Here is a 21023-nt window from a genome sequence, read left to right as displayed (position 1 = left end):
CTGCCTCTTGTGAGTGTCATCTGGTGTGCGGTTTGTTTGTCCGAAAAAAAAACCTTTAATTTGAACTTTGTGTGGAACGTCATACGCTCAACATTGTTGACGAAGTCCCAATTTCAACACATAGCTATTAAAATCAATCTAACTCTTGTTTTTTGTATGCTTCTTTATGTTATGTTCACAGGCAATAAAAAGCTAGTAAAGGAGACGGTCCCACTTTATTCGAAGTTGATCATCAAGTGCAACTTCGACAGCCCGGCGTGGTATAAAAACGGCAAACTGATTCCGGTGGATCATAAGCGTGCAAAATCGTAAGTAGCACAATTAACACAATCATAAATTGGTAAAAAGCTAAAAACTAATTATTAGTCATGTATTTCTAAATCTACGTCTAATACAGTACAGTAAGAGTCATACCTTGATAACTATACTATGTATGGCGTTTGAAGGTACGAAACGATCGCCAGTGTTATAAACGCTTCTTTTCGCTGTAAACGAAGCGAATGTGTAATACGCTGCGTCTAGCTTTCGTGGAAACTCCCGGAGGAAAACTCGCCAGATGGCGGCCGGTATTGGTCTAAAAAACTGTTTACCTTTTCTCGGGGCGCACTCCGACAACGTACATGGCGTTCCGTTTGGAAAAGTGGGGCCTTTTCCGTCGCTCTGTCTGTTTGGGTACGGAACCGAGAACCTCGCCCTAGCAGCGCAAATGGAAAAATTGTATGAGTGTGTGTGTGTGTGGTTGTGTTTGAAATTTCATTGAGCAACTTAAAATAAACACAAACGCAAAGAGTTTTTTTGGAACTTTTGGCAGTATCATCCGTCGCGAGATGGCTTGTCCGGCAACGAAACGGGAAAACAGTGATGAAAACGGTTCACCGTATGTGTGTGTGTAGGAACAAAAACAGACCGGCCAGCAATGGTTGTGGCTCTGAATGCTGCGGTCTCTAGCGGGAAACGTGCTAGCGTTGATGCAGGAGCACACACTTGCTGGCCGCGTGGACCACGCTGTGGAGTCTGGGAACTGAGGAGGAAAGAAAAACTGTTAGAATAATCCATCCCGGCGGAGTACGCCAGCACGGGTCGGTTGGATCCACTCAGGTAGTACATTAAGCTCTAATGTGTGTACATTAAACAGTGCCTTTGATGGGTGTTGCTGCTGCTGCTGCTGCTGCGGTTGCTACCGCTGCCAACTGAAACACTGAAATTCCACTGTTTAAACGGATTCCTACAGCCAAGACGCCTTGCCAACGACGGGTCGGATTCCTTCGATCAGCACATCGAAGCGCTTGATTTCGATCTGCATACCGACGATCGATCTGTTTTGCTCACTTCCAATTCCGGCAGCCGTGGATGTATGATTCCGGGTGAAGGCAACCGCGCTCGGTTAGCAAAGGCACATCAATTTGTAATCCATTAAGAGCAATTACCAGTGTCTTCCGCGACAGCCGTTTTACCAGCAAACTGCATACAAACAGTTGCAGTGATTGTTGTTGGCGGGGCAGAGTTGAAAGCCAGGAACACTGGGGATTGGCTTTCCTTCGACAGTCTGTTTGAAGGGTAGCTCACCAGCAACATCCGTTTAATGGGCTCAATTTTCCACTTTACAGCACAGCATTTCAGCCGCGAGCGTCGTCCTTGAGCTCGGATCCAATCTCGAACTGCAACGGTTCGGTTTGGACAATGTCCGTGTTTCTAAAAATACGCCTTGGAAATGAAACGTGAAGGTGAGGAGAAATTATGAGTGTCAGCAGCAGCAGCAGCAGTTGCAGTAGTTTTTTCCCTTAATGTTTACAAACATGCGTTCCCGTGTAACCCCATCCCGCGCGGACGCACGATATAGTGCAGCGCGCACCTCATCAACAACAGCGCTCTGCATTGTATTGCATCTGGTACTGGCTACCCGGGGAAGAAAACCATGGCCTGAGATACCCACGTGCGCATTATTGAACTACATGAACATAAAAAAAAAAACATCTCCATGGTGCATTTTCATGCCACATCTGCTCGATCGCTTGGTTTTGATGGCTGTGGTAGAAGGAAATCCATCTATATACATGGGGCAGATTGAAGCATTAAACAACGGCTTGAAAAAGATAAGAAAGAAGAGGGGAAACCGAACAATCACAGGAAAAGTTATTGGAAAAGCCTTCAATTATCATCTTTCTTCTTTTGGTTTGGAAGCATTGCCACTGGAAGCTAGAAATAAGTTTCACAAACAAACAGAGCGCTCACTGTTCCCCTTTTAGTGATTGCGTGGTATAGTATATTGCCACGATCGAGACTAATTTTTATTAGATTGTTGAAAAATAAACAAATCCTCGTGACACTGAAGCCACCGAATGCGATGGATAAAGAAAACTGCGTAATTTTGTTTTCCTTTTTCCTCACTGTGGCCGTCCGATCGATCGACCACGTGCCAGGGCACGCGTGGTTCAGGCGTTACCCGCTTGCGACGATTGACGAAGACATGAATGGTAGAGATCGAAGCAACAGCAGCAGCAGTAGCAGCGCGGAAAGAATTTAAGGCCTGTGGATTAGTGCAGTCAATCGATTGACACTTGAATTAACTGCTCCGGTACCGAGGGGAAATTTTAAAAAATGCAATTTGTGACACAACACGGGGTTCTTTCTTCTTCCCTTTCGAGGGCCGCCTGTTGTGCGATTAGTTGATAGACATGGGTTTCGAATGTTGCCGACCGGTGAGAGCTTAACGTGATTGGATTCGTTGTTTGACGGATTTACGACCGTACCTTGTCGTGTCGATACTTATCGGGGGCCACCCTCTCGCTGTGTCCTGGGAGAACTGCGGTGATGGTGTCACTTCACCATAAGTAGCTAGTATTTATTTCCTGCCAGTCTCTACCCCATGCGAAGAGTAGTTGAACGGAGTGGAACAATATTTAACAACTGTTGAACATGTGTCCTGTTGGGTGTTTAATTTTAAAAAGACTCGCTTTGTTTAGTTGCCTTTGCTGTACTGTAGCCAGTACTGTAGTTAACGATCAAGGCTGCTCGTAAACTAAGAGAAATCTTTATTTTTGATTTTATTACGATAGTTTAGTACGAAACGGGTCTAAAATGGTGTGCAAGAAAGATGTCATCACAACTAATGCGTCTTGTTTTTTGGTTTGTCTATTTCTTCACCAGGCTTCGCTTTGAACGAGTGCGCAAAACCGACGCCGGTTACTATTCGTGCGGTTCCGAGTTTCACGAATGGTCCAACCTGACGCTGTCCGTGTTCAGCCAGGAAACGGATCAGTATCAGAGTGACGGCGCCGGCATGGCAAACCTGGAACGGAAAAGCCTACACTCGCCATCGGTCGCCGCCACCGCCGCTGCCACCCCCATACTGGACAACGAGTTGAAGGAAGGCCCGCCGCGCATACTTGGCACGCGTGACGAACCCTATCCCTCCCCGGTGGTGCGCGGGGTGGGTGAAGCGTACCGGCTCAAGTGTGACGCCGTCGGTCAGCCGGCACCGCACGTTAGCTGGCTCAAGGATGGGGCCGAGTACCGGGACAACTCCTACAAATCGACGATCGTGTTCAAGCAGCTGCTGCCGACGGACGCCGGCACGTACGTGTGCAACGTGTGCAACGTGTACGGGTGTGTCAATGCCACCACCGTGCTGGAGGTGGTCGAATCGGGCGAGCACGAGCCCGCCTACATCCAGCACAACACGATGGAGAGCCATTCGCAGCTGCAGGGCGATCCGGCCACCCAGGACACCCAGGTGATGATGCGCGCGCTGGGCCGTTACTATCCGGCCGGGGCGACGGAAAAGCGGCCCCAGCATCACACCTACCATCCGGAAGACGCGGACATAGATGAGGATGAGGATGAGGACGGGGAAGAGGAGGAAGAAGAGGAAGGTCCAACGAATGGCACGGGTGTGCACGGGTCGGACACGACCGAGGACAGTGCCGGTGCGGTGAATGGATCGGGCACACCGCCCCCCGATCGGGCACCGATATTCACCAAGAAAGACCAAATGACCAAGATTGTGTCGAAACCGTCGGGCAATATGGTGAGGTTGCGGTGTCCGGCCGATGGGTATCCGAAGCCGAACATCACCTGGACGAAGGATGGCCGGAAAATCGAACGCGCCATGGGCCAGGTGAAGAAGGTGAACTGGGCGATCGTACTGGAGGATTTGGTACCGCAGGACTCGGGCAGCTACACCTGCGCGGTGTGCAACCAGGTGGGCTGTATCAACTTTACCACCAAGCTGGAGGTGAAAGGTAAGTGTCGGGACACTCCTTGGTTCCTTGGTTCATTTGGTTTGTTCTCAGCTTTTCGAACAACGCGTCAAAGTTTGTTGGATTTGCTAAACATTATATCCTTTCGCGCTTCCGGCAATCCTTCCCGATCTTCGCCCTCCATCAGATCGCTTCCCAGCACGGCCCCACATTACCGAGCGACCGAAGAATGTGACCGCACTGGTCAACACGACCGTGATCTTCAGCTGCCCGATCCTGTCCGATCTGGAGCCACACATTGAATGGGTGAAGCTGGGATTAGTCGATCTGGAAAACATGTCCATGCCGGAGAACGTTACCAAGCTTAAGGTACCGAGAAAGCAAGAGAGCTTACCTTTATCTTGGTGGATGGTGAACTAGGTCGTTTAGCGCTTAAGGTTTCTGATACATTGGTCTCAGGTTGTGGCGTGTTCTTATGTGTAGCCGGTGTTGGAATTATTTCTGTTCTGCTCGTTTATCTTTGTATTGATTACTGACTCTTATGGGTGATGGTTGTAGGGGACATTGCGGGATGGGACATCGGACGGTGATGGAAACATAAACCAACAAAATCCAACTATTCCAATCACATTGCAGATCGGGTTAACCATCGGCCTATCATTACGAAAGCGCTATCGAACGTGACCCTCGTTGTCGGTGGAAATGTCACGATGGAGTGTATGGTGCTGAGCGACCTTACGAAACACGTCGAGTGGGTCAAGGGTCTCTGCGAAGTGAATTGCGACAATATTACACTTGTTAAGGTGATGGTTTAAAACATTTGTAGAGATATCTCCACTAACGACACCGCAAGTACTAATCAATACGTTAACCAACAGTTTGTTTAGGTGTGTAATATTCCTTGATGTTTGGGTTCACTAACATTAAGCAGTTCTACTTCACTAACAGTAACTAATCAACTGGATGAATAATTACCTCTTTCTTTTGTACCTTCATCGTTCGACATTGTTAACACTTCGTATCCCATCCAATCAACAGCGCGATCCGGACAATCCCGAAGTGTTGACGCTGGAAAACGTTACCCACGCCGACGAGGGCTGGTACACCTGCATTGCGGCCAACAGTCTCGGCGCGACGAACGAGAGTGCCTACCTTCAGGTGCTGGATGAACTGCCGCCGGATGACACGCCGACCGCACATCCGGTACGCACGCACTCGACGCTCATCATGGGCATGACGATCTTTCTGTGCGCTTGCTTCACCGTGCTGGCCGTGATCGTGATCATCGTCTGCAAGAAGCTGAAGCGCGAGAAGATGAAACACCGCGCAATGGAGCACGTCAACCAGTGGACGAAGAAGGTGATCGTGCTGAAGCAGCCGGTCGTGGAGAGCAGCATACCGGGCATGTCAGAGGCACTGGTAAGAAGGAGTGCGAGAGACCTCAGATCGTCGGCCTGGGTTGGCGGTTAGATTCTTAATCGCTATTTCCTCCCCTTTTTAGCAAATGCCAATCGTACGCATCGAAAAGCAACGTTCGACGCTGGTGCAGAGCGGCAACTGCGATCCGACCATGATCTCGGAGTACGAGTTTCCGATCGATTTGAACTGGGAGTTTCCCCGCAACAAGCTACATCTGGGCAAGAGCCTGGGCGAGGGAATGTTTGGCAAGGTGGTGATGGCGGAAGCGCACGGGCTGGTCAAGGGCCATCCATCGACCGTGGTTGCGGTGAAGATGCTGAAGGGTAAGTGTTCAATGGGCACACGGGGTTGGTAGATGGGATCGATTGCTATAACACAACGCCATTGCGTATCACGCAACAGAGGGACACACGGATGCCGATGTGAAGGATCTCGTCTGCGAGATGGAGGTGATGAAGATGATTGGCAAGCACGTGAACATCATCAATCTGCTTGGCTGCTGCTGCAAGGATGGACCACTGTACGTGATCGTCGAGTACGCGCCGCACGGCAATCTGAAAAATTTTCTGCGCAGCCATCGGTTCGGCTCGAACTACGAGGCGACGAACGAAAAGGAGAAAAAAATCCTCACCCAAAAGGAGCTCATCTCGTTCGCGTATCAAATTGCACGCGGAATGGAACATTTGGCATCGCGAAGGGTATGTGTTGAAGATTCAAAGTTTTCGTGTCCTTACTGGAATAACTTACTTATTGTCTTTTTATATTATTACAGTGCATTCATCGAGATTTGGCGGCGCGTAACATTCTCGTGAGCGACAACTACGTGATGAAGATAGCCGATTTTGGACTGGCGAGAGACATCCACGATCAGGAGTATTATCGTAAAACGACGACCGGTAAGCTGCCCATCCGATGGATGGCACCAGAATCGCTGGAGGAAAAGTTCTACGACTCACAGAGCGATGTGTAAGCATTGGAATTGCCACGTACTGGAGTAGATCGCGTGTTGCTCAACTTTTTGTTTCTGTTGCCTTTTAGATGGTCCTTTGGTGTGCTGCTCTGGGAGATTATGACGCTGGGAGGCAACCCTTACCCATCGATACCAACGTGGGACAACTTGCTGGAGCATCTGAAGAAAGGAAAACGGATGGAAAAACCTCCACTGTGTTCAATTGAAATGTATGTGGTTGTGCATCGTTCGCTCCCATCCATTGCCAACGTTTTACTTATGAGTGAAGTATATTCTTTCTTTTATTTTCACGTTCTGCAGATACCTTTTCATGCGCGAGTGTTGGCACTATCGACCCGAGGAACGACCCACGTTCAGCGAAATCGTACAACACCTGGACCGGCTAGTAAGCATAACGTCCAACGAGGAGTACCTAGACCTAGGGCTACCGCAGCTAGAAACACCACCCTCTAGTGACGATAGCGACGACGACCAGGAGGAGGACGAGGAAGATTGCGACGATCAGGCGGGCACGGAGCACGAGCGTGTTCATATGTATCGATTCAACAGAAGCTACAACAACGACTGTATCTACTAAGCTACACTGTGCCATCAGCGGGTAGGGATCCTCAAGATTAGTCTCACCGATTACTGAGCAGTCCCAGCATAGAATATTTATTTTATATCAAACGATTGCGGTGGAGCATGTATGGAGCCTGGATGTATGTGTGTACGTATGTGTGAGAGGCCGGTCCTACTGCCCTCAGCATGGATGTCCCGTGCGAATGTTGGGAATGCTCTCTGTCGTTCTAGCCGTTAAGTTTAAACAAGACTGTATTTATTTGATGTAACGTAGAGCAGCTGTTAGTCTGGTAAGGAAACAAAAACAAACTAAGGAGGGAAAACTAGTCAATAACTGCGGATCCTTTCGTGTGCAGCACATCCAAATCTTATATTGTGTAATAACCAGTTCACCATGACCACGTGGAGGCCATTACGTGTTAATTAATAGTACTATCGGTCTGTCGACGATTGTTTCGCGTGAGCCGCCTTCGGATGGCTGGACAATCCGACGAAACAATCCCAATCCGAGCTCTTAGCGTTAATGTTTTTAGATGTGTTCTGGCAGGCAAATGATTCAGGACGATACGCATAGACGTACCACGCATGTGAATAACTGTTTCTTTTCAATTGTAACTCTATGGTACATGGTTCTATGGTATCGCTTTTAACGGTAGTGAAGCACAGGTGACAATTTTATGAGACACCCCATGGATGTCGTAGGCATTATACGTAAGCGTAGATCACTTGATAACAAAATCAACGAGTATTATTGTAAATAGTGCGGTAGATGCAGGAATCCAACGAACAATTGTAAAAATCGAAACAAACAAATAAAGTCTAAGAAAAGCCGAACAATGCATTGTAGTTGTTTTTTGCGTTTCTGTAATTCAATTATTTTATGCGATTGAAGCAACATTTTGTGAGCTTTAGCAGCTAACAGCGATAAATGTATAGATTCCATTTACGAAATAAAATTATTTTTATATTCATATAAAACAAATTAGAATATGATGTATATATTATTACAGCTTTCTCCATCCTAATCGTGCTACGATTTCACAAAATCTTCAATAATCTTAAATAATAAGTATCAAATTAGCTTGCTTATAATAATTGATGTTTTGCTGAATTCCTGCAATGTGTTAATCTTGTTCTTCTTAAAAGAAAGAAAGGCTCATTCAGGAGATTTAGTTTTCCCAATGAACTACGTTTTAACATTCATGAGAAGTAAATATATTAAATATCACTGACAATAATTTAATTTTTTGCTTTTAATATTAATAAAAAAATCAATTTAAATTTAACGGCATTTAGAAAAAAACGATGCGCAAAATTTGACCGTATAAAAATAAATTATTGTGCCCAGTGTGCATAAATCGAGCAGAACTGCTCGAAACAGCCGAGAAGCTGCTCGAACATCCGAGCTCAAAAATAGCAGGCACGAATAATCGAAAACTCGCCAGCATAACCAAGATGGCGGGTAAGTGCGAGCGTCCGTGTGCTGGGAGACGGAAAATTGGTCGTACAACTTTCGGCATCATATCTAATCCATTTTCGCACCCATGTCCACAGAATTGTTCGCCAAATACACATGCACCAACTGCCAGGAGGATATTTCGGGGATCCGCGTCCACTGCGTCGTGTGCACGGACTTCGAACTGTGCCTAGCGGTAGGTGTTGATGCGAAGAGCAAGAAGATGATGGGGTAGAAAAGGAAGAGGAGGAGTGGGAGAGAGAGAGAGCGAGAAGTTTGCTTGTGGGCTTGCATTGATTGCCAGTGCTTTGTTTACAGTGTTTCGCTGCCGGAGCCGAAATCGGACCGCATCGCAATGACCACTCGTACCAGTTCATGGACTCGGGCATTCTGTCCATCTTCCGCGGCAAAAGCGGCTGGTCGGCCCGGGAAGAGCTGCACCTGCTCGATGCCATCGAGCAGTACGGGTTCGGCAACTGGGAGGATATTAGTAAACACATCGAAACCCGCACCCCGGAGGAAGCAAAGGAGGAGTACGTGTCCAAGTTTCTGAACGGCACGATCGGGCGGCACACATGGCAAACGGCGGTCGACCAGCGGCCGATCCTCACCGATCACACGTCGGACGATACGGGGCCGCTGAGTCAGCTGCTGATACAGAAGCTGCCGCCGATGGACTGTACCGCAGAGGAAGCGGCCGCTCTCGGATACATGCCGAATCGGGACGACTTTGAGCGCGAGTACGACCCGACGGCCGAGCAGCTCGTTTCGACGCTCTCGCTACAGCCGGACGATGAGGATGTGGACATGCTGCTGAAGCTTGCCCAGGTGGACATTTACACCCGCCGGTTACGGGAGCGCGCCCGAAGGAAGCGGGTCGTGCGCGACTACCAGCTGATTGGTAACTTTTTCCGCGGCAATATGAAGCGCGCCCGGCAAACCCGCGACCAGCGTGAATTCCGCGAACGATTACGCACATACTCCCAGTTCTACACCTCACTGGAGTTCGAACGGCTCATTTCTTCGCTGGAACGCGAGCGAGCGCTTCGGATCCGGCTGTCCGAGCTGAACCGGTACCGCTGGAATGGCATCCAGCGCGTCGACGAATGTGTGCATTTCGAGCAGCATGTGGCCGCGGCCCAGTACCGCAACACAGGACCGTACGGACACGGGCGCACGGTAAGCATTGGCGTAGCTTTCCGCACCGGTATGCCCGTTGATGTGAGCCATGGAAATGGGCGTTGGGTATGGGAACGAGGGCACTTTTTGTTACTGATCCTCTCATGCACGCAATACCATCTCCCCCCGGTCCTCCCATTTCCATTGCATCCATCGCAGCATACCGGGCCGGTTCCGATTATACATGGGAGCTATTTTTGTGAATATGATTTTTGTTGCCTACCGCGAGTAGCTAATCGGTGTCTCTCAACTCTCTTTTCTCTCTGTTCTTTCTCCCCCCCTTTTCCCACTTGGGTCGCCCCGTGTCAATTTTATGATTTGGCCTGTAATGCCCTTTGCTTTGCACACACGGTGGTTCCGAAATAGCTTGCATGTATAATCAGTCCAAACGGTCAGTCGATCACCGGTTGTATACGACAAATTTTGACAGGACAACCGAAGCAGAGGCGGCTCTGGAGAGAACGCCAAAGGGGCATCCTCGGCGTCGGGCAGCGGAACGGGCCCAATGGTGGGGGCGGGCCCGCAGACTGCGACACACGGGGCATCGGCAAGAAGAAGCGAAGACGCCCGCGGCTCAAATTCCACCGACCGAAAGCCCACGCACCACACCGACGACCGGGGCTGCTCCGACGACTCATACAGCAGCAAAAACTGCTTGGATAGCTTACAGCGGGAGGCAGTGACGAATCCGGGCGGCCACCATCAGCCGACGAGCGGTCAGAAGCACCACCACCACCACCATCAGGCGAACGCCGCCGGCGGGGTAGGAAGCCTGGCAGCCGATCCGGCCCAGCAGCCCGGGGGTCAACTGCTAACGTCTAACGAGATCCAGCTGTGCAGTACGCTCAACATGCCCGTTACGCGCTATCTCACGCTGAAGACGGTGCTGCTTAGCCGGCCCGCGCTCGACCACAATATCAACTCGGTTGCGGAGAGCATCGTGAAGAAGTATCTGGTCAGTCGCGGCTGGTTGCAGACCAGTCCACAGAATTAGTAATGTGGGGGGCAACAAGCGCTTTTTTTACCATCTCGTACGAACATACACACACATATAACACATCAGCACACAAAGAATCATTTTAGTTGACGTTGATTGATCTCATTGCACTGCAAACAGAAACGCACCGCTCATAGTGCGGGATGCGGTCGTGTTGTATGACGCGATGTTTTTGAGCTGCTTTTATTTGGTAATTATTTAGCTGCGAAGCTCTACATTTTTAGTTGGGATGTGTGTAAATTACTCGTGAACGAATTATACTTCTTTTAAGACAAAATCCGTTTTTGCTTCTCGTGGGAACAGCGCGCGGTATATTACGCGCGCGCCGGTATTGTGTGAACGATGCCATAGTTTCGTTATCGAAAATAGTTCACATTCCCACTGCGTGATAGTAGATGCTTTTCGATTTGCAACTAGATAGAGACACGCATTCGATATTGTGCGTCAGGCGATATAATAGTGGATTTAGGTGCAAGAAATAATTCAATCTCTCCTCTAGAATAACAAAAAAAACAACCAATTGTGTACAGTACGAATGGGTATGAAAATGTTCTTATTTTATTAATCTTAAATAAATCGTTACAATTTAAACTAGAAATATAAACATTGTGTATGCTGTTGAATGTTTTATAGTCTCTATTGGTTATGCATTTAATATTGATGTACTTGGCACTATTTAATGAATGTCGGGATGCAGATAAAGAGACAGCAGCCCGAACTGTCTTGGAGCGGGGTTCAGTTTTAATAGCAGTTTACTCGGTGGAAGAAACAAGTGGCTCCATAGCTCAGCTGGTTAGAGCGTCGTGCTAATAACGCGAAGGTCGTGAGTTCGATCCTCTCTGGAGCCATCGGAGAGTTTTTTGCTCTCACTAGCCACGGCGTCTGTGTATTTTACCAAACTTGACATTGACCCTATGGGTGATTTTTATCTAATTTTTTCTTCTAGTTAATTTATTGAAGTTTCATTCCGGATAACAATCAAGGCCGCCTGACCCTACTGTTTTATTTCAGCGCCTAATTTCCCTTCATGCACACGCACACGCCCAAAAGCGCCTGATAGACGGCAAAGCTGGTGACGTGTCTGCGCCACTGTAGCCGTACTGTCAAATCGAGCTGATGAACAGTGAACAATCAGGGGTTCTTCGGACCTGCTGTAAACACGTACCAATCGTAACGGGAATATCGTAAGCATAATTGTGCGCAAAGTATGCTCTGTTGCTGCTGTTGCTGCATCACACAGGTGTTAATCGTTCACTAATCCAGGTAAGCATCGAAAATCAAGTGAAAAGCTGCGTGCGTGTGTTTCCCCCCCATCAATGCGCGAGCGTCCCTTTTGCGTGTGTATGCAACAAGTCTGACATTTACGCCCCAGAGAAGAAGAACTGTGTCGAGGGCTTGGGTTTGTGTTGTGTGTTGTAGAAGCGGGCGATGCTTCATCGAGCGCTTAGTTTTTTCGGTGTGTCCTCCCGTGATGTTCTTTCATGCGTGCGATTGGTTTGATTGCAGGCGCATAACTTACCATCAGAACGAACGTTTGCATACCGATGCTCTCACGGATTCCAGAAGGGATTCCAAGTGATCGTCGCCGTACTCTGCTTTTTTTTGCGCACACCGCGTCGGCTTGTTGCTGGTGCATAACGAGAAGTGAAATCTAATTGAACGGAGCATACCTGTACACACAGCGACGACTACGACGACGACGACGTCAACACGGCTACGTTGCCTCACACAGAAAGATGGTTGGTCGACGATCGCTTGGAGGGATCCGTACAGGGGGTACGAAGAAGGAAGAAATACTGTTAAACGTTCAGGTGAACGGCGATGACGAGATCGATCTGGTGCCCGTCACCAAGCAAAAGGATTACCGACGCAGCGCATCCGGCGTCGACGATCGGGACGGCGATGAGGAGGAATCGGACGAGCTGTCGGACAATCCGGACTCCGATCCGGACCTGCTGGAGACGGAGGACGGCCGGCTGATACTGGACATGAAGCGCAGCAAGTACTGTGGCAAGTGTAAAAAGCTCTTCAAATCGTCGGCGGTAAGTAGCGGCTAGCGATGGTCAGGTTTAGTAGAAGTTTGGATCACGATGGGTTATCGTCATCCCGTTATCCCCTTTGCAGGAAAAGAAAGACCACAAATACAAGTGCCCGGGCGTGGTGGATGAGGTGCAGGACGTTATACTGAAGGAGCGCAAGGCGGCGAAGCACGCGAACCCGGGCGAAGAGTTCCACAAGTACTGCAACCCGAACCCGGACAATCCGTGCTACTGCTGCGGGGAGGATGTGAGCACCGCCCACGTCGGCCACATTCGGTGCAAGTTTTGCCCGAAATCGTTCAAAGCGTACGAGTACATGGAGCGGCACCTGAGCTCGGTCCACTCCGAGTCGGACGCGTTCCCGTGCGGCTACTGCAACGCCAAGTGCAGCACGCAGTCGGTGCTGGACGAGCACGTGAAGACGCACGACGAGGGCAAACCGTTCGCGTGCATGGCGTGCGGGAAAGATTTCACCCGCCGCTACCATCTGGACCGGCACGAGAAGCACACCAAGTGTGGCACGGTCACGAAAGAGATCGCGGTGCTGCCGTGCGAGGTGTGCGGGAAGGAGTTTACGCGCATCGACAATCTGCGCGAACACTTGCGCTCCCACATGGGACAGGGCGCCCGGAAGCGCGACTACCAGTGTCCGTACTGTGCGAAATCGTTCTACGGCTCGTCGCTGCTGAACATACACATCCGGACGCACACGGGCGAGAAGCCGTTCCCGTGCGATCTGTGCCCGATGTCGTTCCCGTCGACCGGTGCGCTGCGGAAGCATCGCCGCAAGCATACGGGCGAGCGGCCGTACCGCTGCGACGAATGTTCTGCCACGTTTGCGGCGCGCGAAACGCTCAACCGGCACCGGAAGACGCACACGGGCGAGAAGCCGCACGAGTGTGACCAGTGCGGCAAGCGGTTCATCCAGGCCACGCAGCTCCGGGCGCACGTACTGACGCACAGTGGCGAGAATGCGTTCCAGTGTAGCGAATGCGACGCGTCGTTCAACCGGAAGGCGCGACTGAACGACCACATCAAGTTTACACACCGGGGTGAACACCCGCACGAGTGCGACCAGTGTCCGAAAACGTTCCTGCGCAAGGAGGATCTGGCGCGCCACCTGCTTATCCATGCGGAGAGCAAGCGTAAGTAATGGGTTAGCGCAAGGGCGATGGAGGACTAGGTGCGATAAAGATTGTTTTTTTTTTCTGTTTGCAGCGTTTGAATGTTTGGTGTGCAATAAGTTTTTCACCACCAAGCATGCAATCCAGCTGCACCAGCGAACGCACGACGAGGACAATCCGGTACAGTGCAAGGTTTGTTCGGGGACGTTCAAGCGGGAAGACTGCTTGCTGCGCCACATGCGCTCGAAACATCGGTAAGTGAGATCTGGTTCCATTTTTCCCTTTTGCTAGTTGTTTAGCGGCCATTTTGATCAACCCGTGCACTTCTTCCTCCGACAGTGACTACTTGGACCAAATCATCGAGGACACCGAGAAGGAAAAGATGAAAAAGCTGATCGCCAAGCGGGACGCGGAAAAGGAGGCAACGGTCGAAATTGACGGCGCCGTCTATCAGATCACAACGATGGAGGACAATCCAGCGCAGACGGTGGAAGTGTTCGAGGTGGTGGAGATTCCGGCCAGCACTGGAAATGCGACGCCCATCGCGCTGCCTCCAACCACCTCGGTCCCGTACGACCTGCTGCCGATCACGGAGGATACGGAGGTCATTTTAGGTGCAAACGAAGAAGTGGAATTTATTGACAAATTGAAGACGCAATCCACCATACTACCACCGGCAGTGGTAGCCGCGAAGAGTGTGAAAAAGGAAAAAGATTCGCTGAAGGAAGTAAAGCTGCTGCCGGTCCCAGCGATCGTGACTGTTGCAGCCGAACCCTTACGTACAAAGCCAGTGGAGCCAGTGGTTGTTGCGACCACCGCTAAACCGAAGGAAGCAAAGGTTGTGAGCATTAAGGCCAGTGACGTGATCTCACCACCGAAACGGCAAAGCGTTCCGAGCGTCCCGAAACCGAGCGCAAGTGCTGCAACCGCACAACAAAAGCCGGAAGCTGTAACGCCCCATTCGGCAAAGGAGCTACCGACGAAGGCGGCAACTCCTTCCCCGAAGCAAACGAAAGAGCAATCGACCGTGCTGGCGGTGGAAAGTGTGAAGCGTGTCAAGCCAGAACCACAAGTGTCACCGCTACCCGTAGTACCACCGCTGGCAGCTCCGCGTCCGAAAGAAGCAAAGTCAAAGCCGCTGCCGATGCCGGAGGAACCGAAAGCGAAGCGTAAACGTGAATCAAAATCGTCCACAACGCCGAAGCGTGCGCGCGTGATGGATGAGGACAGCATACCGATCTTCCTGAGCGATGATATGCTGGAGCAAAAGATTTCGGAACTGCTGCAGATGCTGATGGGCGACGACATGCTGACCAGCTTTGGCTGGCCGGACGCACCGGTGGAGGAGGTGCTGGGCCGCGTCATCCGGGGTTGCGGACATCAGCCGGCAAAGGGCGAGGAGGTCGGCGACCATACGACGCGCATGCGGGAGAACACGAAAATACTGTTCTCCGTTACGATGGACGACGAAGACATTAAGGCGCTGCTGAACAATCACACGGTCGATGAGGTCATCATGCATGTACTGAAGAACAAATGATGATGATGGTGGTGGTGGGTCGGTGGCTTTCCGCCCAAGCGCGAAACGATGTCAGCGTGACCTGTACGTGTTAGGGAGCGTCTTTAGTAGAGAGGGTTTTCAACGGCATTCGGTAAGGTGCAATTGGTTAAAGTTTTACGAGAGTTTTTACTACCTTTTAACATCCAGCAGCGAGATTTACACCCTTGTGGCCTTCCAAAGACCTTATTGCTACACAACTGTAAGGTTATTGAGAGTATTTTTTTTATTATTATTCACCGAAGATTATACTATTGGATTGTATTGTAGAGGGATACAATAAATGTGAACTGATTAACGATTGTTTTTGCTTGCTATGGGAAAAGGCGGTTTTTTGAATGTATCGAATTTAGCAAGAAAAAATTGCACGACAAGGGGACATTTTCTTCCCTTTCCATAGCGGCATGTTCTGATGCATTTACGCTTTGGCTTGTAGCTTGTAGGGAATGCAGGTTCGCTACATAAACTTCAGCGCGATCATGCCCGCTAGAATGACCACCTCCATCACGATGATCATGATGAGAATGAGCTTATTGTACAGCACATTCCTTTTCATCGCACGGATGATGGCGCCGGATTTGCTCAGATCATCGTTGGCATTTTCCAGCCGGCGCTGGCTCCGCAGCAAAGATTCTCGCTGCACCTCAAGCTCGTTTATTACCTAGCGCAAGAAAGAAGGAAGACGTTGGGAAGAGCCGTGGACACATCCTCGGGGAGTACATTCAGTGGGGCACACTCACCTCATGACCCGTATGTTCCGTCTCGATGGCGATCTGGTTTGATCGGGCCAGACTAGCGGAAGTGCGCTCTAGAATCTGTCGTCCCTGCAGGACCTGCTGCCGGTGTTGCTCATTCCAGTCGTAATCGGCCATTGCTACTAACCGAGCTGTGTTGTATTGGCCACTAATTCGAGACCGACGAAGTGCGTAAAAGCGATAAGCTTTGTTGTTTGTTTTGGAAGGAATGTTTGTGGGATCCGAACGGCGTTTTGTGTATCACCCTGTGCTGTCAAGTTGGTTTGAAGTTTGAACGTGTCGGAATATTAGTTCGAAAACTGTTCGAACATCTAAAAACTACAAATTGCGATTTTGAACGCAAAAATTTAAGAATTTTAATGAAAAAAGCTTCTTTACTAGCCCATCAAATGCATAACAAAATATCGCCAAAATCTCACAACGAAACTGTATGTAAATCCCGTTTGCCATATAGACTATGGGATATTCTGTCATTTCATTCCGTCATATTGCACTATGGGCCACTTCGTTTGGTCACAAAACGCAATAAAATCCGCTCCTGTCAACGCGCACCGCGACCGCACCGTTCGCAACTGTGGGCCATTGTGCTTCGTTTGGAAAACACTCTACACGCAAACACTCTCAGGACAGGGTCCCGCAAAAAAGGTGTGTGCACTGCCCTGCGGAGTAGTGAGTCTCTTTTTCATCTCTTCCCCTCGAGGCAACGATAGAAAACGGTGCTCGGACGTGTGAAAAATCACAGTCGAAGTGGTTCGCTCTACTCCCGCTGAATTCCTTTCGTTGCGTGTCGTGCCGTGAGGTGAGGCGTGGTATTGTGTTTTTTTCTGTTTGCTACAATCTCGAACGAAAAAAAGAAGAGTTATTCATCGCCATCAGCTCCGTGAGTGCTGCTAGGAGGTGTAGAAAACGGGGGCGATGATGCAGTAGCTGTGCCAGTAGGAAGAAACGACCAGAGAAACGTGTGCAAAAATGCAGCGTGTGTGTATGTGTGTGTGTGTGTGCCAGCAATTGGGCGAGTTTGCTCCCATTTTCTGTGAATCTAATTTTGAGCGGGTTCTTGCCGTGTTCGTGTATCGAATCACCGCCACACCTCGGCGGACCGTGAATAGGGAAGAAGATGGTAAAAGACAAACCATTCCCCTAACCCCCCTCGCTGCCTCTGCATGCATCATCCCGTTAGCCCGTTGGTCGGTTGGACGGACGGGAGTTTCGCTTGGCTGGATCGGCCGCCGCCTGCTCTGTGTTGTGTTGACCGACCGTGCGCGGATGTGAAAGGTGGAACCGCCGGAACGTTGTGTGTAAAGAAAATACAACAAAAAAGGGAAGGGAGCCATTTTCTCGTAGCTGGTGCTTCTGTTTTCTTCTTCCTCCGTTGCCGTCGCTGTGAATTTTAAGGGTTTTTTTTTTAAATGGAATATGTGTCCAACCCATGGACGATAGAGAATTATGTATTCAAGTAGGCGGCGGTGGTGACGACGGCGATTGTGTGGAGAAGAGAACCGATTTCCAAAAATAAAACCCCTACATGCATGTGGCTGTGTATGTGTATTCTCGTTTACACGCTTGTGTGAATGTGTGTGTGTGTGTGCGCATGCATGTGTAGCACTTGTGTGCTGCATATGCAAGTATGCGTTGGATGGTAGCTTGTTTCTGCTGTCGAGGTGTGAAAAAATAAACTCTAGAACTGTTGGGACCGTGTAAAAATTGTGCTTTTCCACGTGAAAAACACACTTTTCCTGCCGCCGCACGTTCGGCAGCTGTGATGCACTCCGGTCCGTAGCGACACTGGCGCCACCACTTGCATCCATCGTCGCGTTGCAACGTGCGCCTGCTGGCGGTGATAGTGGTAGTGGTGCTGACACCGTACAGTCATTCCGTGTGGACGACAGGGATCCGTGTGGGAAAAAAGCGGGAAGCCGCGCGCGTGAATAAAACCAGGTGCGCGTGCGTTGTAAACAGAAGTGTGCACAGCAAACTGTGTGTGCGTGGGGCATAGAGAGAGAGAGACAGAGAGAGTAATAGAATGGGTTAACAGCACCATAAAACACAGGACGGTGATAGATCGTTGCAGTGAACACAAAAAAAACGCATGTGTTAAGTTCGTGCCTGTAATTACGGATTAATACACATTAAAACGCTTTTATTATTGGGTTTCATTTTGCTCTTTTCTTTTAAAATAAATGTATATTTTACTCAAATCTACAGGATCCAATCGCCGACAGCTCGAGTGATGTAATGAGTGTGTGAAGATTTTCAACCCCCCGAGCAGAAGAAAATCAACCAGCAAGTGAGCAAGAAAAACCCCAGCGGAAACACCGCATCATCGCCGGCTTTTTTTGGGTTGTTATTAATAAAACAGCACAACCCCGGTGTGAGGGTTTTCTCCCTCCACTCTCCTGTGTGTGTGTGTGTGTGTGCGCGTGTGTATGTGTGTATGGTTGCTGGTGAGACGATTGTTTTTCGCGTACGCAATCAGCTAAATTTGTCGTCCGTCACCGGGCCGCCCTATCCCCAGGGGTTTGCGCACGTGCGTTCTTGTGTGTCAGCCAATGTGTACGTGAGTGTGCGTGTGCGGATAAAAGAATTGTGGTTTGAAGAATTTTCATCTCCACCAAACCACCCCGCCAGGAGGTCTAGCTAAAAGGGCTACACCCGAGCAGCAGCCGCCCCAACCGGATCGTATGCGTGTGCGTTTACTTGAGAGGGTTAGAAGAGCAGTGTGCGTGTGTGTGTGCGCGTCATTGTAATGTGATGGAACTGTTGCGCGTTGTGTCAGTGCTGTAATACGTGCTCAACCATCCAAGTAGTCAGCTTTTGGCAGGCAACAGCGAACACTTTTCACGGCGAACCCGAGAGCAATTAGGGAAGAGAGGAAGGCCGCGACGCTAGAACGACCCGTTTTTCCGTCGATCCATTTTCCCGAAGTGTCCAAATTTACGCATTGTGTTCCGCAGAGGCTGAAACTGTTGCGGGGGCAGACAGAGAAGGAAGGAGAGGGTATAATTTCTTCGCATCGCCCGGTAGAGGTTCTAACATACACCGGCCAGCTAAGCAGAGCATTGTGCGATTTTGTGAGCGTTTGTGAGTGTGTGTGTGTGTGTGTGTGAAATCGTGTCAAGAAGGATTTCCTGTGGCGGATAACTAAACCTCGAGAGCGGACACCGCTGCGCAAACTATCAAAGCTTCGTGACACACCCACCACCCACCGGGACCGCTGCGCTACTACAATGGGCGACTACACGCTGGATGTGGACAATCTGATTCAGCGACTCCTAGAAGGTAAGCGAACACACATACCGACAGCATAATCTATCCCTATCGTTGCCCCCCATCCTTCTCGGTTTCATTCAAACCTGCCCCCCCCCAAAACAACAATGTCCTTTCCACCCGTTTTACACAACATACATACAATTTGCGCAAGAATAAACCTCGTTTGGACGGGGGAGGATGGAGGGATCAATTTTCCTCCCGAACCATCATTATCATGCATTTTCGTTAGGGGGGGGGGGGGAGTTCTTTTCGTAACACCTCGTGTCTCATCACGGTAAACTCCATGAAAAAGGAAAAAAACGCGCCTTTTGGGCCAGTGGTGTCGTGGGGGAGGGCCGTAGAACATGAATATAAAGGGGGACATAGTAGCTAAGGTCCATACTCACTACATATACGCACACAACCACACACACACACAAACACCCCTTGGAACGTCCATTTGTTTTTCACGCACCGTTGTATTGCTAATGTGGCGTGAACACGCTGTCTCTCGTTGGTTTTAATTCACTTTCCTTCACTCACTTTTACCTTTTTGTGTTTTTTGTCCCTTTGTAATCGCTTTATCGATTGGACTCCACTCCTTTGTGTGTTTCACCTGCAAAAAGATTCTGTTTTTGGTGGAGCTTTTGCTTTACTTTATTTTCAGTCTACTCAAAGCTGCTTCATTTAGCGTTTAACTTCTCTAACCTTCAAGTCTTATCCCCAAGTCCCCTCCACGTAGTCTCTGGTGTGACGTGATTCGTTTCCTTTTTGTTTTCCTTGATCGTTCGACCTCAGTTTGTCATTTCAAACGACTCTAGTCTTTTGCATGTATTATCATTTGTAGTACCTTTTGATATTTCTGTATCCAAATTCTATTTATGAAGTTTATTTTGTTTCTTACCTTTTGCATCGCAACGAGCGAATCAAATCTCGACCCAAAATTCTTATAAGCTGAAGCGGGGTGCTTTTGTTTGGCAAGAGGCAACCCGACCCGGACTCCATAGTAGTCATAGGAGATTGGTGACAGTAATGTGCACAAACCGATGAAGCTTCGATCATACAGTTGGAGCACAATCTGGCCCACAAAAGGTCTTTCAGATCCGTTTGTAGCTCGCTCAGGATGGCTGCGACGGTTAAGGGTGAAGTGGTTTATTACCGCAAATGACGTGTAAAGCGAGTTTCAAAGGCCTTGTAAGCAATTTTATGTTCATTCGTATTTTGAACATCTAATAAGAGTTCTTTGTCACCAGAAATCTATTCAATCTGCACGATCAAGACACGTTTTTTTGCGACTACGCTTGAATAACAGGCACTACCCAATTTTGTGTGAAAATCGAACGTATCAGAAATTAAATGCATAAAATATGCTGCTCGGACAAAAGTAACGCGAAAGCTCCACCGTCCCAGAGGGTCTCCCCAGTCACGTGAGACCTGATGCATCCACACACACACACACATTCCCCAATGAAGTGCTTAAAAGTTTAATAACATTCAACAACCCCCCTCTTGTTGAC

General features: G+C 49.4%; 5 protein-coding genes and 1 non-coding gene across 15 annotated transcripts in view; 5 read left to right on the top strand and 1 right to left on the bottom strand.

Annotated features, from left to right (window-relative positions):
* LOC121589145 (fibroblast growth factor receptor homolog 1-like) overlaps window positions 1-7983 on the top strand; it is a 28671-nt gene extending 20688 nt beyond the window's left edge. The window contains exons 3-11 of one of the 2 annotated variants that reach the window (XM_041907819.1): window positions 182-308; window positions 3148-4241; window positions 4836-5002; window positions 5238-5618; window positions 5701-5941; window positions 6021-6316; window positions 6391-6584; window positions 6657-6797; window positions 6889-7983. In XM_041907819.1, coding sequence (XP_041763753.1) covers window positions 182-308; window positions 3148-4241; window positions 4836-5002; window positions 5238-5618; window positions 5701-5941; window positions 6021-6316; window positions 6391-6584; window positions 6657-6797; window positions 6889-7165 — 2918 coding nt within the window. In that variant the 3' untranslated portion in view covers window positions 7166-7983. Of the gene's footprint in view, window positions 1-181; window positions 309-3147; window positions 4242-4386; window positions 4569-4835; window positions 5003-5237; window positions 5619-5700; window positions 5942-6020; window positions 6317-6390; window positions 6585-6656; window positions 6798-6888 lie in introns of both variants that reach the window. The other variant, XM_041907818.1, reaches the window with a different exon arrangement.
* A 564-nt stretch (window positions 7984-8547) lies between these two features.
* LOC121589668 (transcriptional adapter 2B-like) lies at window positions 8548-11385 on the top strand. Of its 3 annotated transcripts, XM_041908746.1 has the most exons (4): window positions 8548-8611; window positions 8704-8801; window positions 8924-9784; window positions 10215-11385. In XM_041908746.1, the coding sequence occupies exons 1-4, from the start codon at window positions 8605-8607 to the stop codon at window positions 10776-10778; spliced, it is 1530 nt and encodes a 509-aa protein (XP_041764680.1). In that variant the 5' UTR covers window positions 8548-8604; the 3' UTR covers window positions 10779-11385. The 3 variants fall into 3 exon arrangements, with proteins under 3 accessions (XP_041764680.1, XP_041764679.1, XP_041764681.1); XM_041908745.1 differs by lacking the exon at window positions 8548-8611 and having other exon boundaries at window positions 8618-8801; XM_041908747.1 differs by lacking the exon at window positions 8548-8611 and having other exon boundaries at window positions 8618-8801; window positions 10151-10534.
* A 170-nt stretch (window positions 11386-11555) lies between these two features.
* On the top strand, window positions 11556-11629 carry Trnai-aau. The gene has a single exon. It is a non-coding gene; the product is annotated as a tRNA-Ile (tRNA).
* Window positions 11630-11877: 248 nt separating this feature from the next.
* Window positions 11878-15797, top strand: LOC121589040 (protein suppressor of hairy wing-like). 2 transcript variants are annotated; one of them, XM_041907606.1, is made up of 5 exons: window positions 11878-12044; window positions 12464-12823; window positions 12906-13965; window positions 14039-14198; window positions 14284-15797. In XM_041907606.1, the coding sequence occupies exons 2-5, from the start codon at window positions 12518-12520 to the stop codon at window positions 15482-15484; spliced, it is 2727 nt and encodes a 908-aa protein (XP_041763540.1). In that variant the 5' UTR covers window positions 11878-12044; window positions 12464-12517; the 3' UTR covers window positions 15485-15797. The 2 variants fall into 2 exon arrangements, with proteins under 2 accessions (XP_041763540.1, XP_041763539.1); XM_041907605.1 differs by having other exon boundaries at window positions 12288-12823.
* Window positions 15706-16488, bottom strand: LOC121589041. Its single transcript, XM_041907607.1, has 2 exons — window positions 16243-16488; window positions 15706-16163 (listed from the first exon to the last, which is right to left on the bottom strand). The coding sequence occupies exons 1-2, from the start codon at window positions 16372-16374 to the stop codon at window positions 15960-15962; spliced, it is 336 nt and encodes a 111-aa protein (XP_041763541.1). The 5' UTR covers window positions 16375-16488; the 3' UTR covers window positions 15706-15959.
* Window positions 16489-16804: 316 nt separating this feature from the next.
* The window catches only part of LOC121602327 (serine/threonine-protein phosphatase PP1-beta catalytic subunit), a 36157-nt gene continuing 31938 nt past the window's right edge, over window positions 16805-21023 (top strand). The window contains exons 1-2 of one of the 6 annotated variants that reach the window (XM_041931120.1): window positions 16805-16902; window positions 18463-19536. In XM_041931120.1, the coding sequence (XP_041787054.1) occupies window positions 19485-19536 (52 nt within the window). In that variant the 5' untranslated portion in view covers window positions 16805-16902; window positions 18463-19484. Of the gene's footprint in view, window positions 17067-17115; window positions 17138-18462; window positions 19537-21023 lie in introns of those variants that run through there. The other 5 variants (XM_041931107.1, XM_041931113.1, XM_041931142.1 and 2 more) reach the window with 5 other exon arrangements.

Source organism: Anopheles merus, chromosome 2R (genome assembly GCF_017562075.2).
Source record: "Anopheles merus strain MAF chromosome 2R, AmerM5.1, whole genome shotgun sequence".
NCBI classification, from domain to species: Eukaryota; Metazoa; Arthropoda; class Insecta; order Diptera; family Culicidae; genus Anopheles; species Anopheles merus.
Note: the sequence above shows the minus strand (reverse complement) of the source record. Positions and strands in the feature narration are given on the sequence as shown.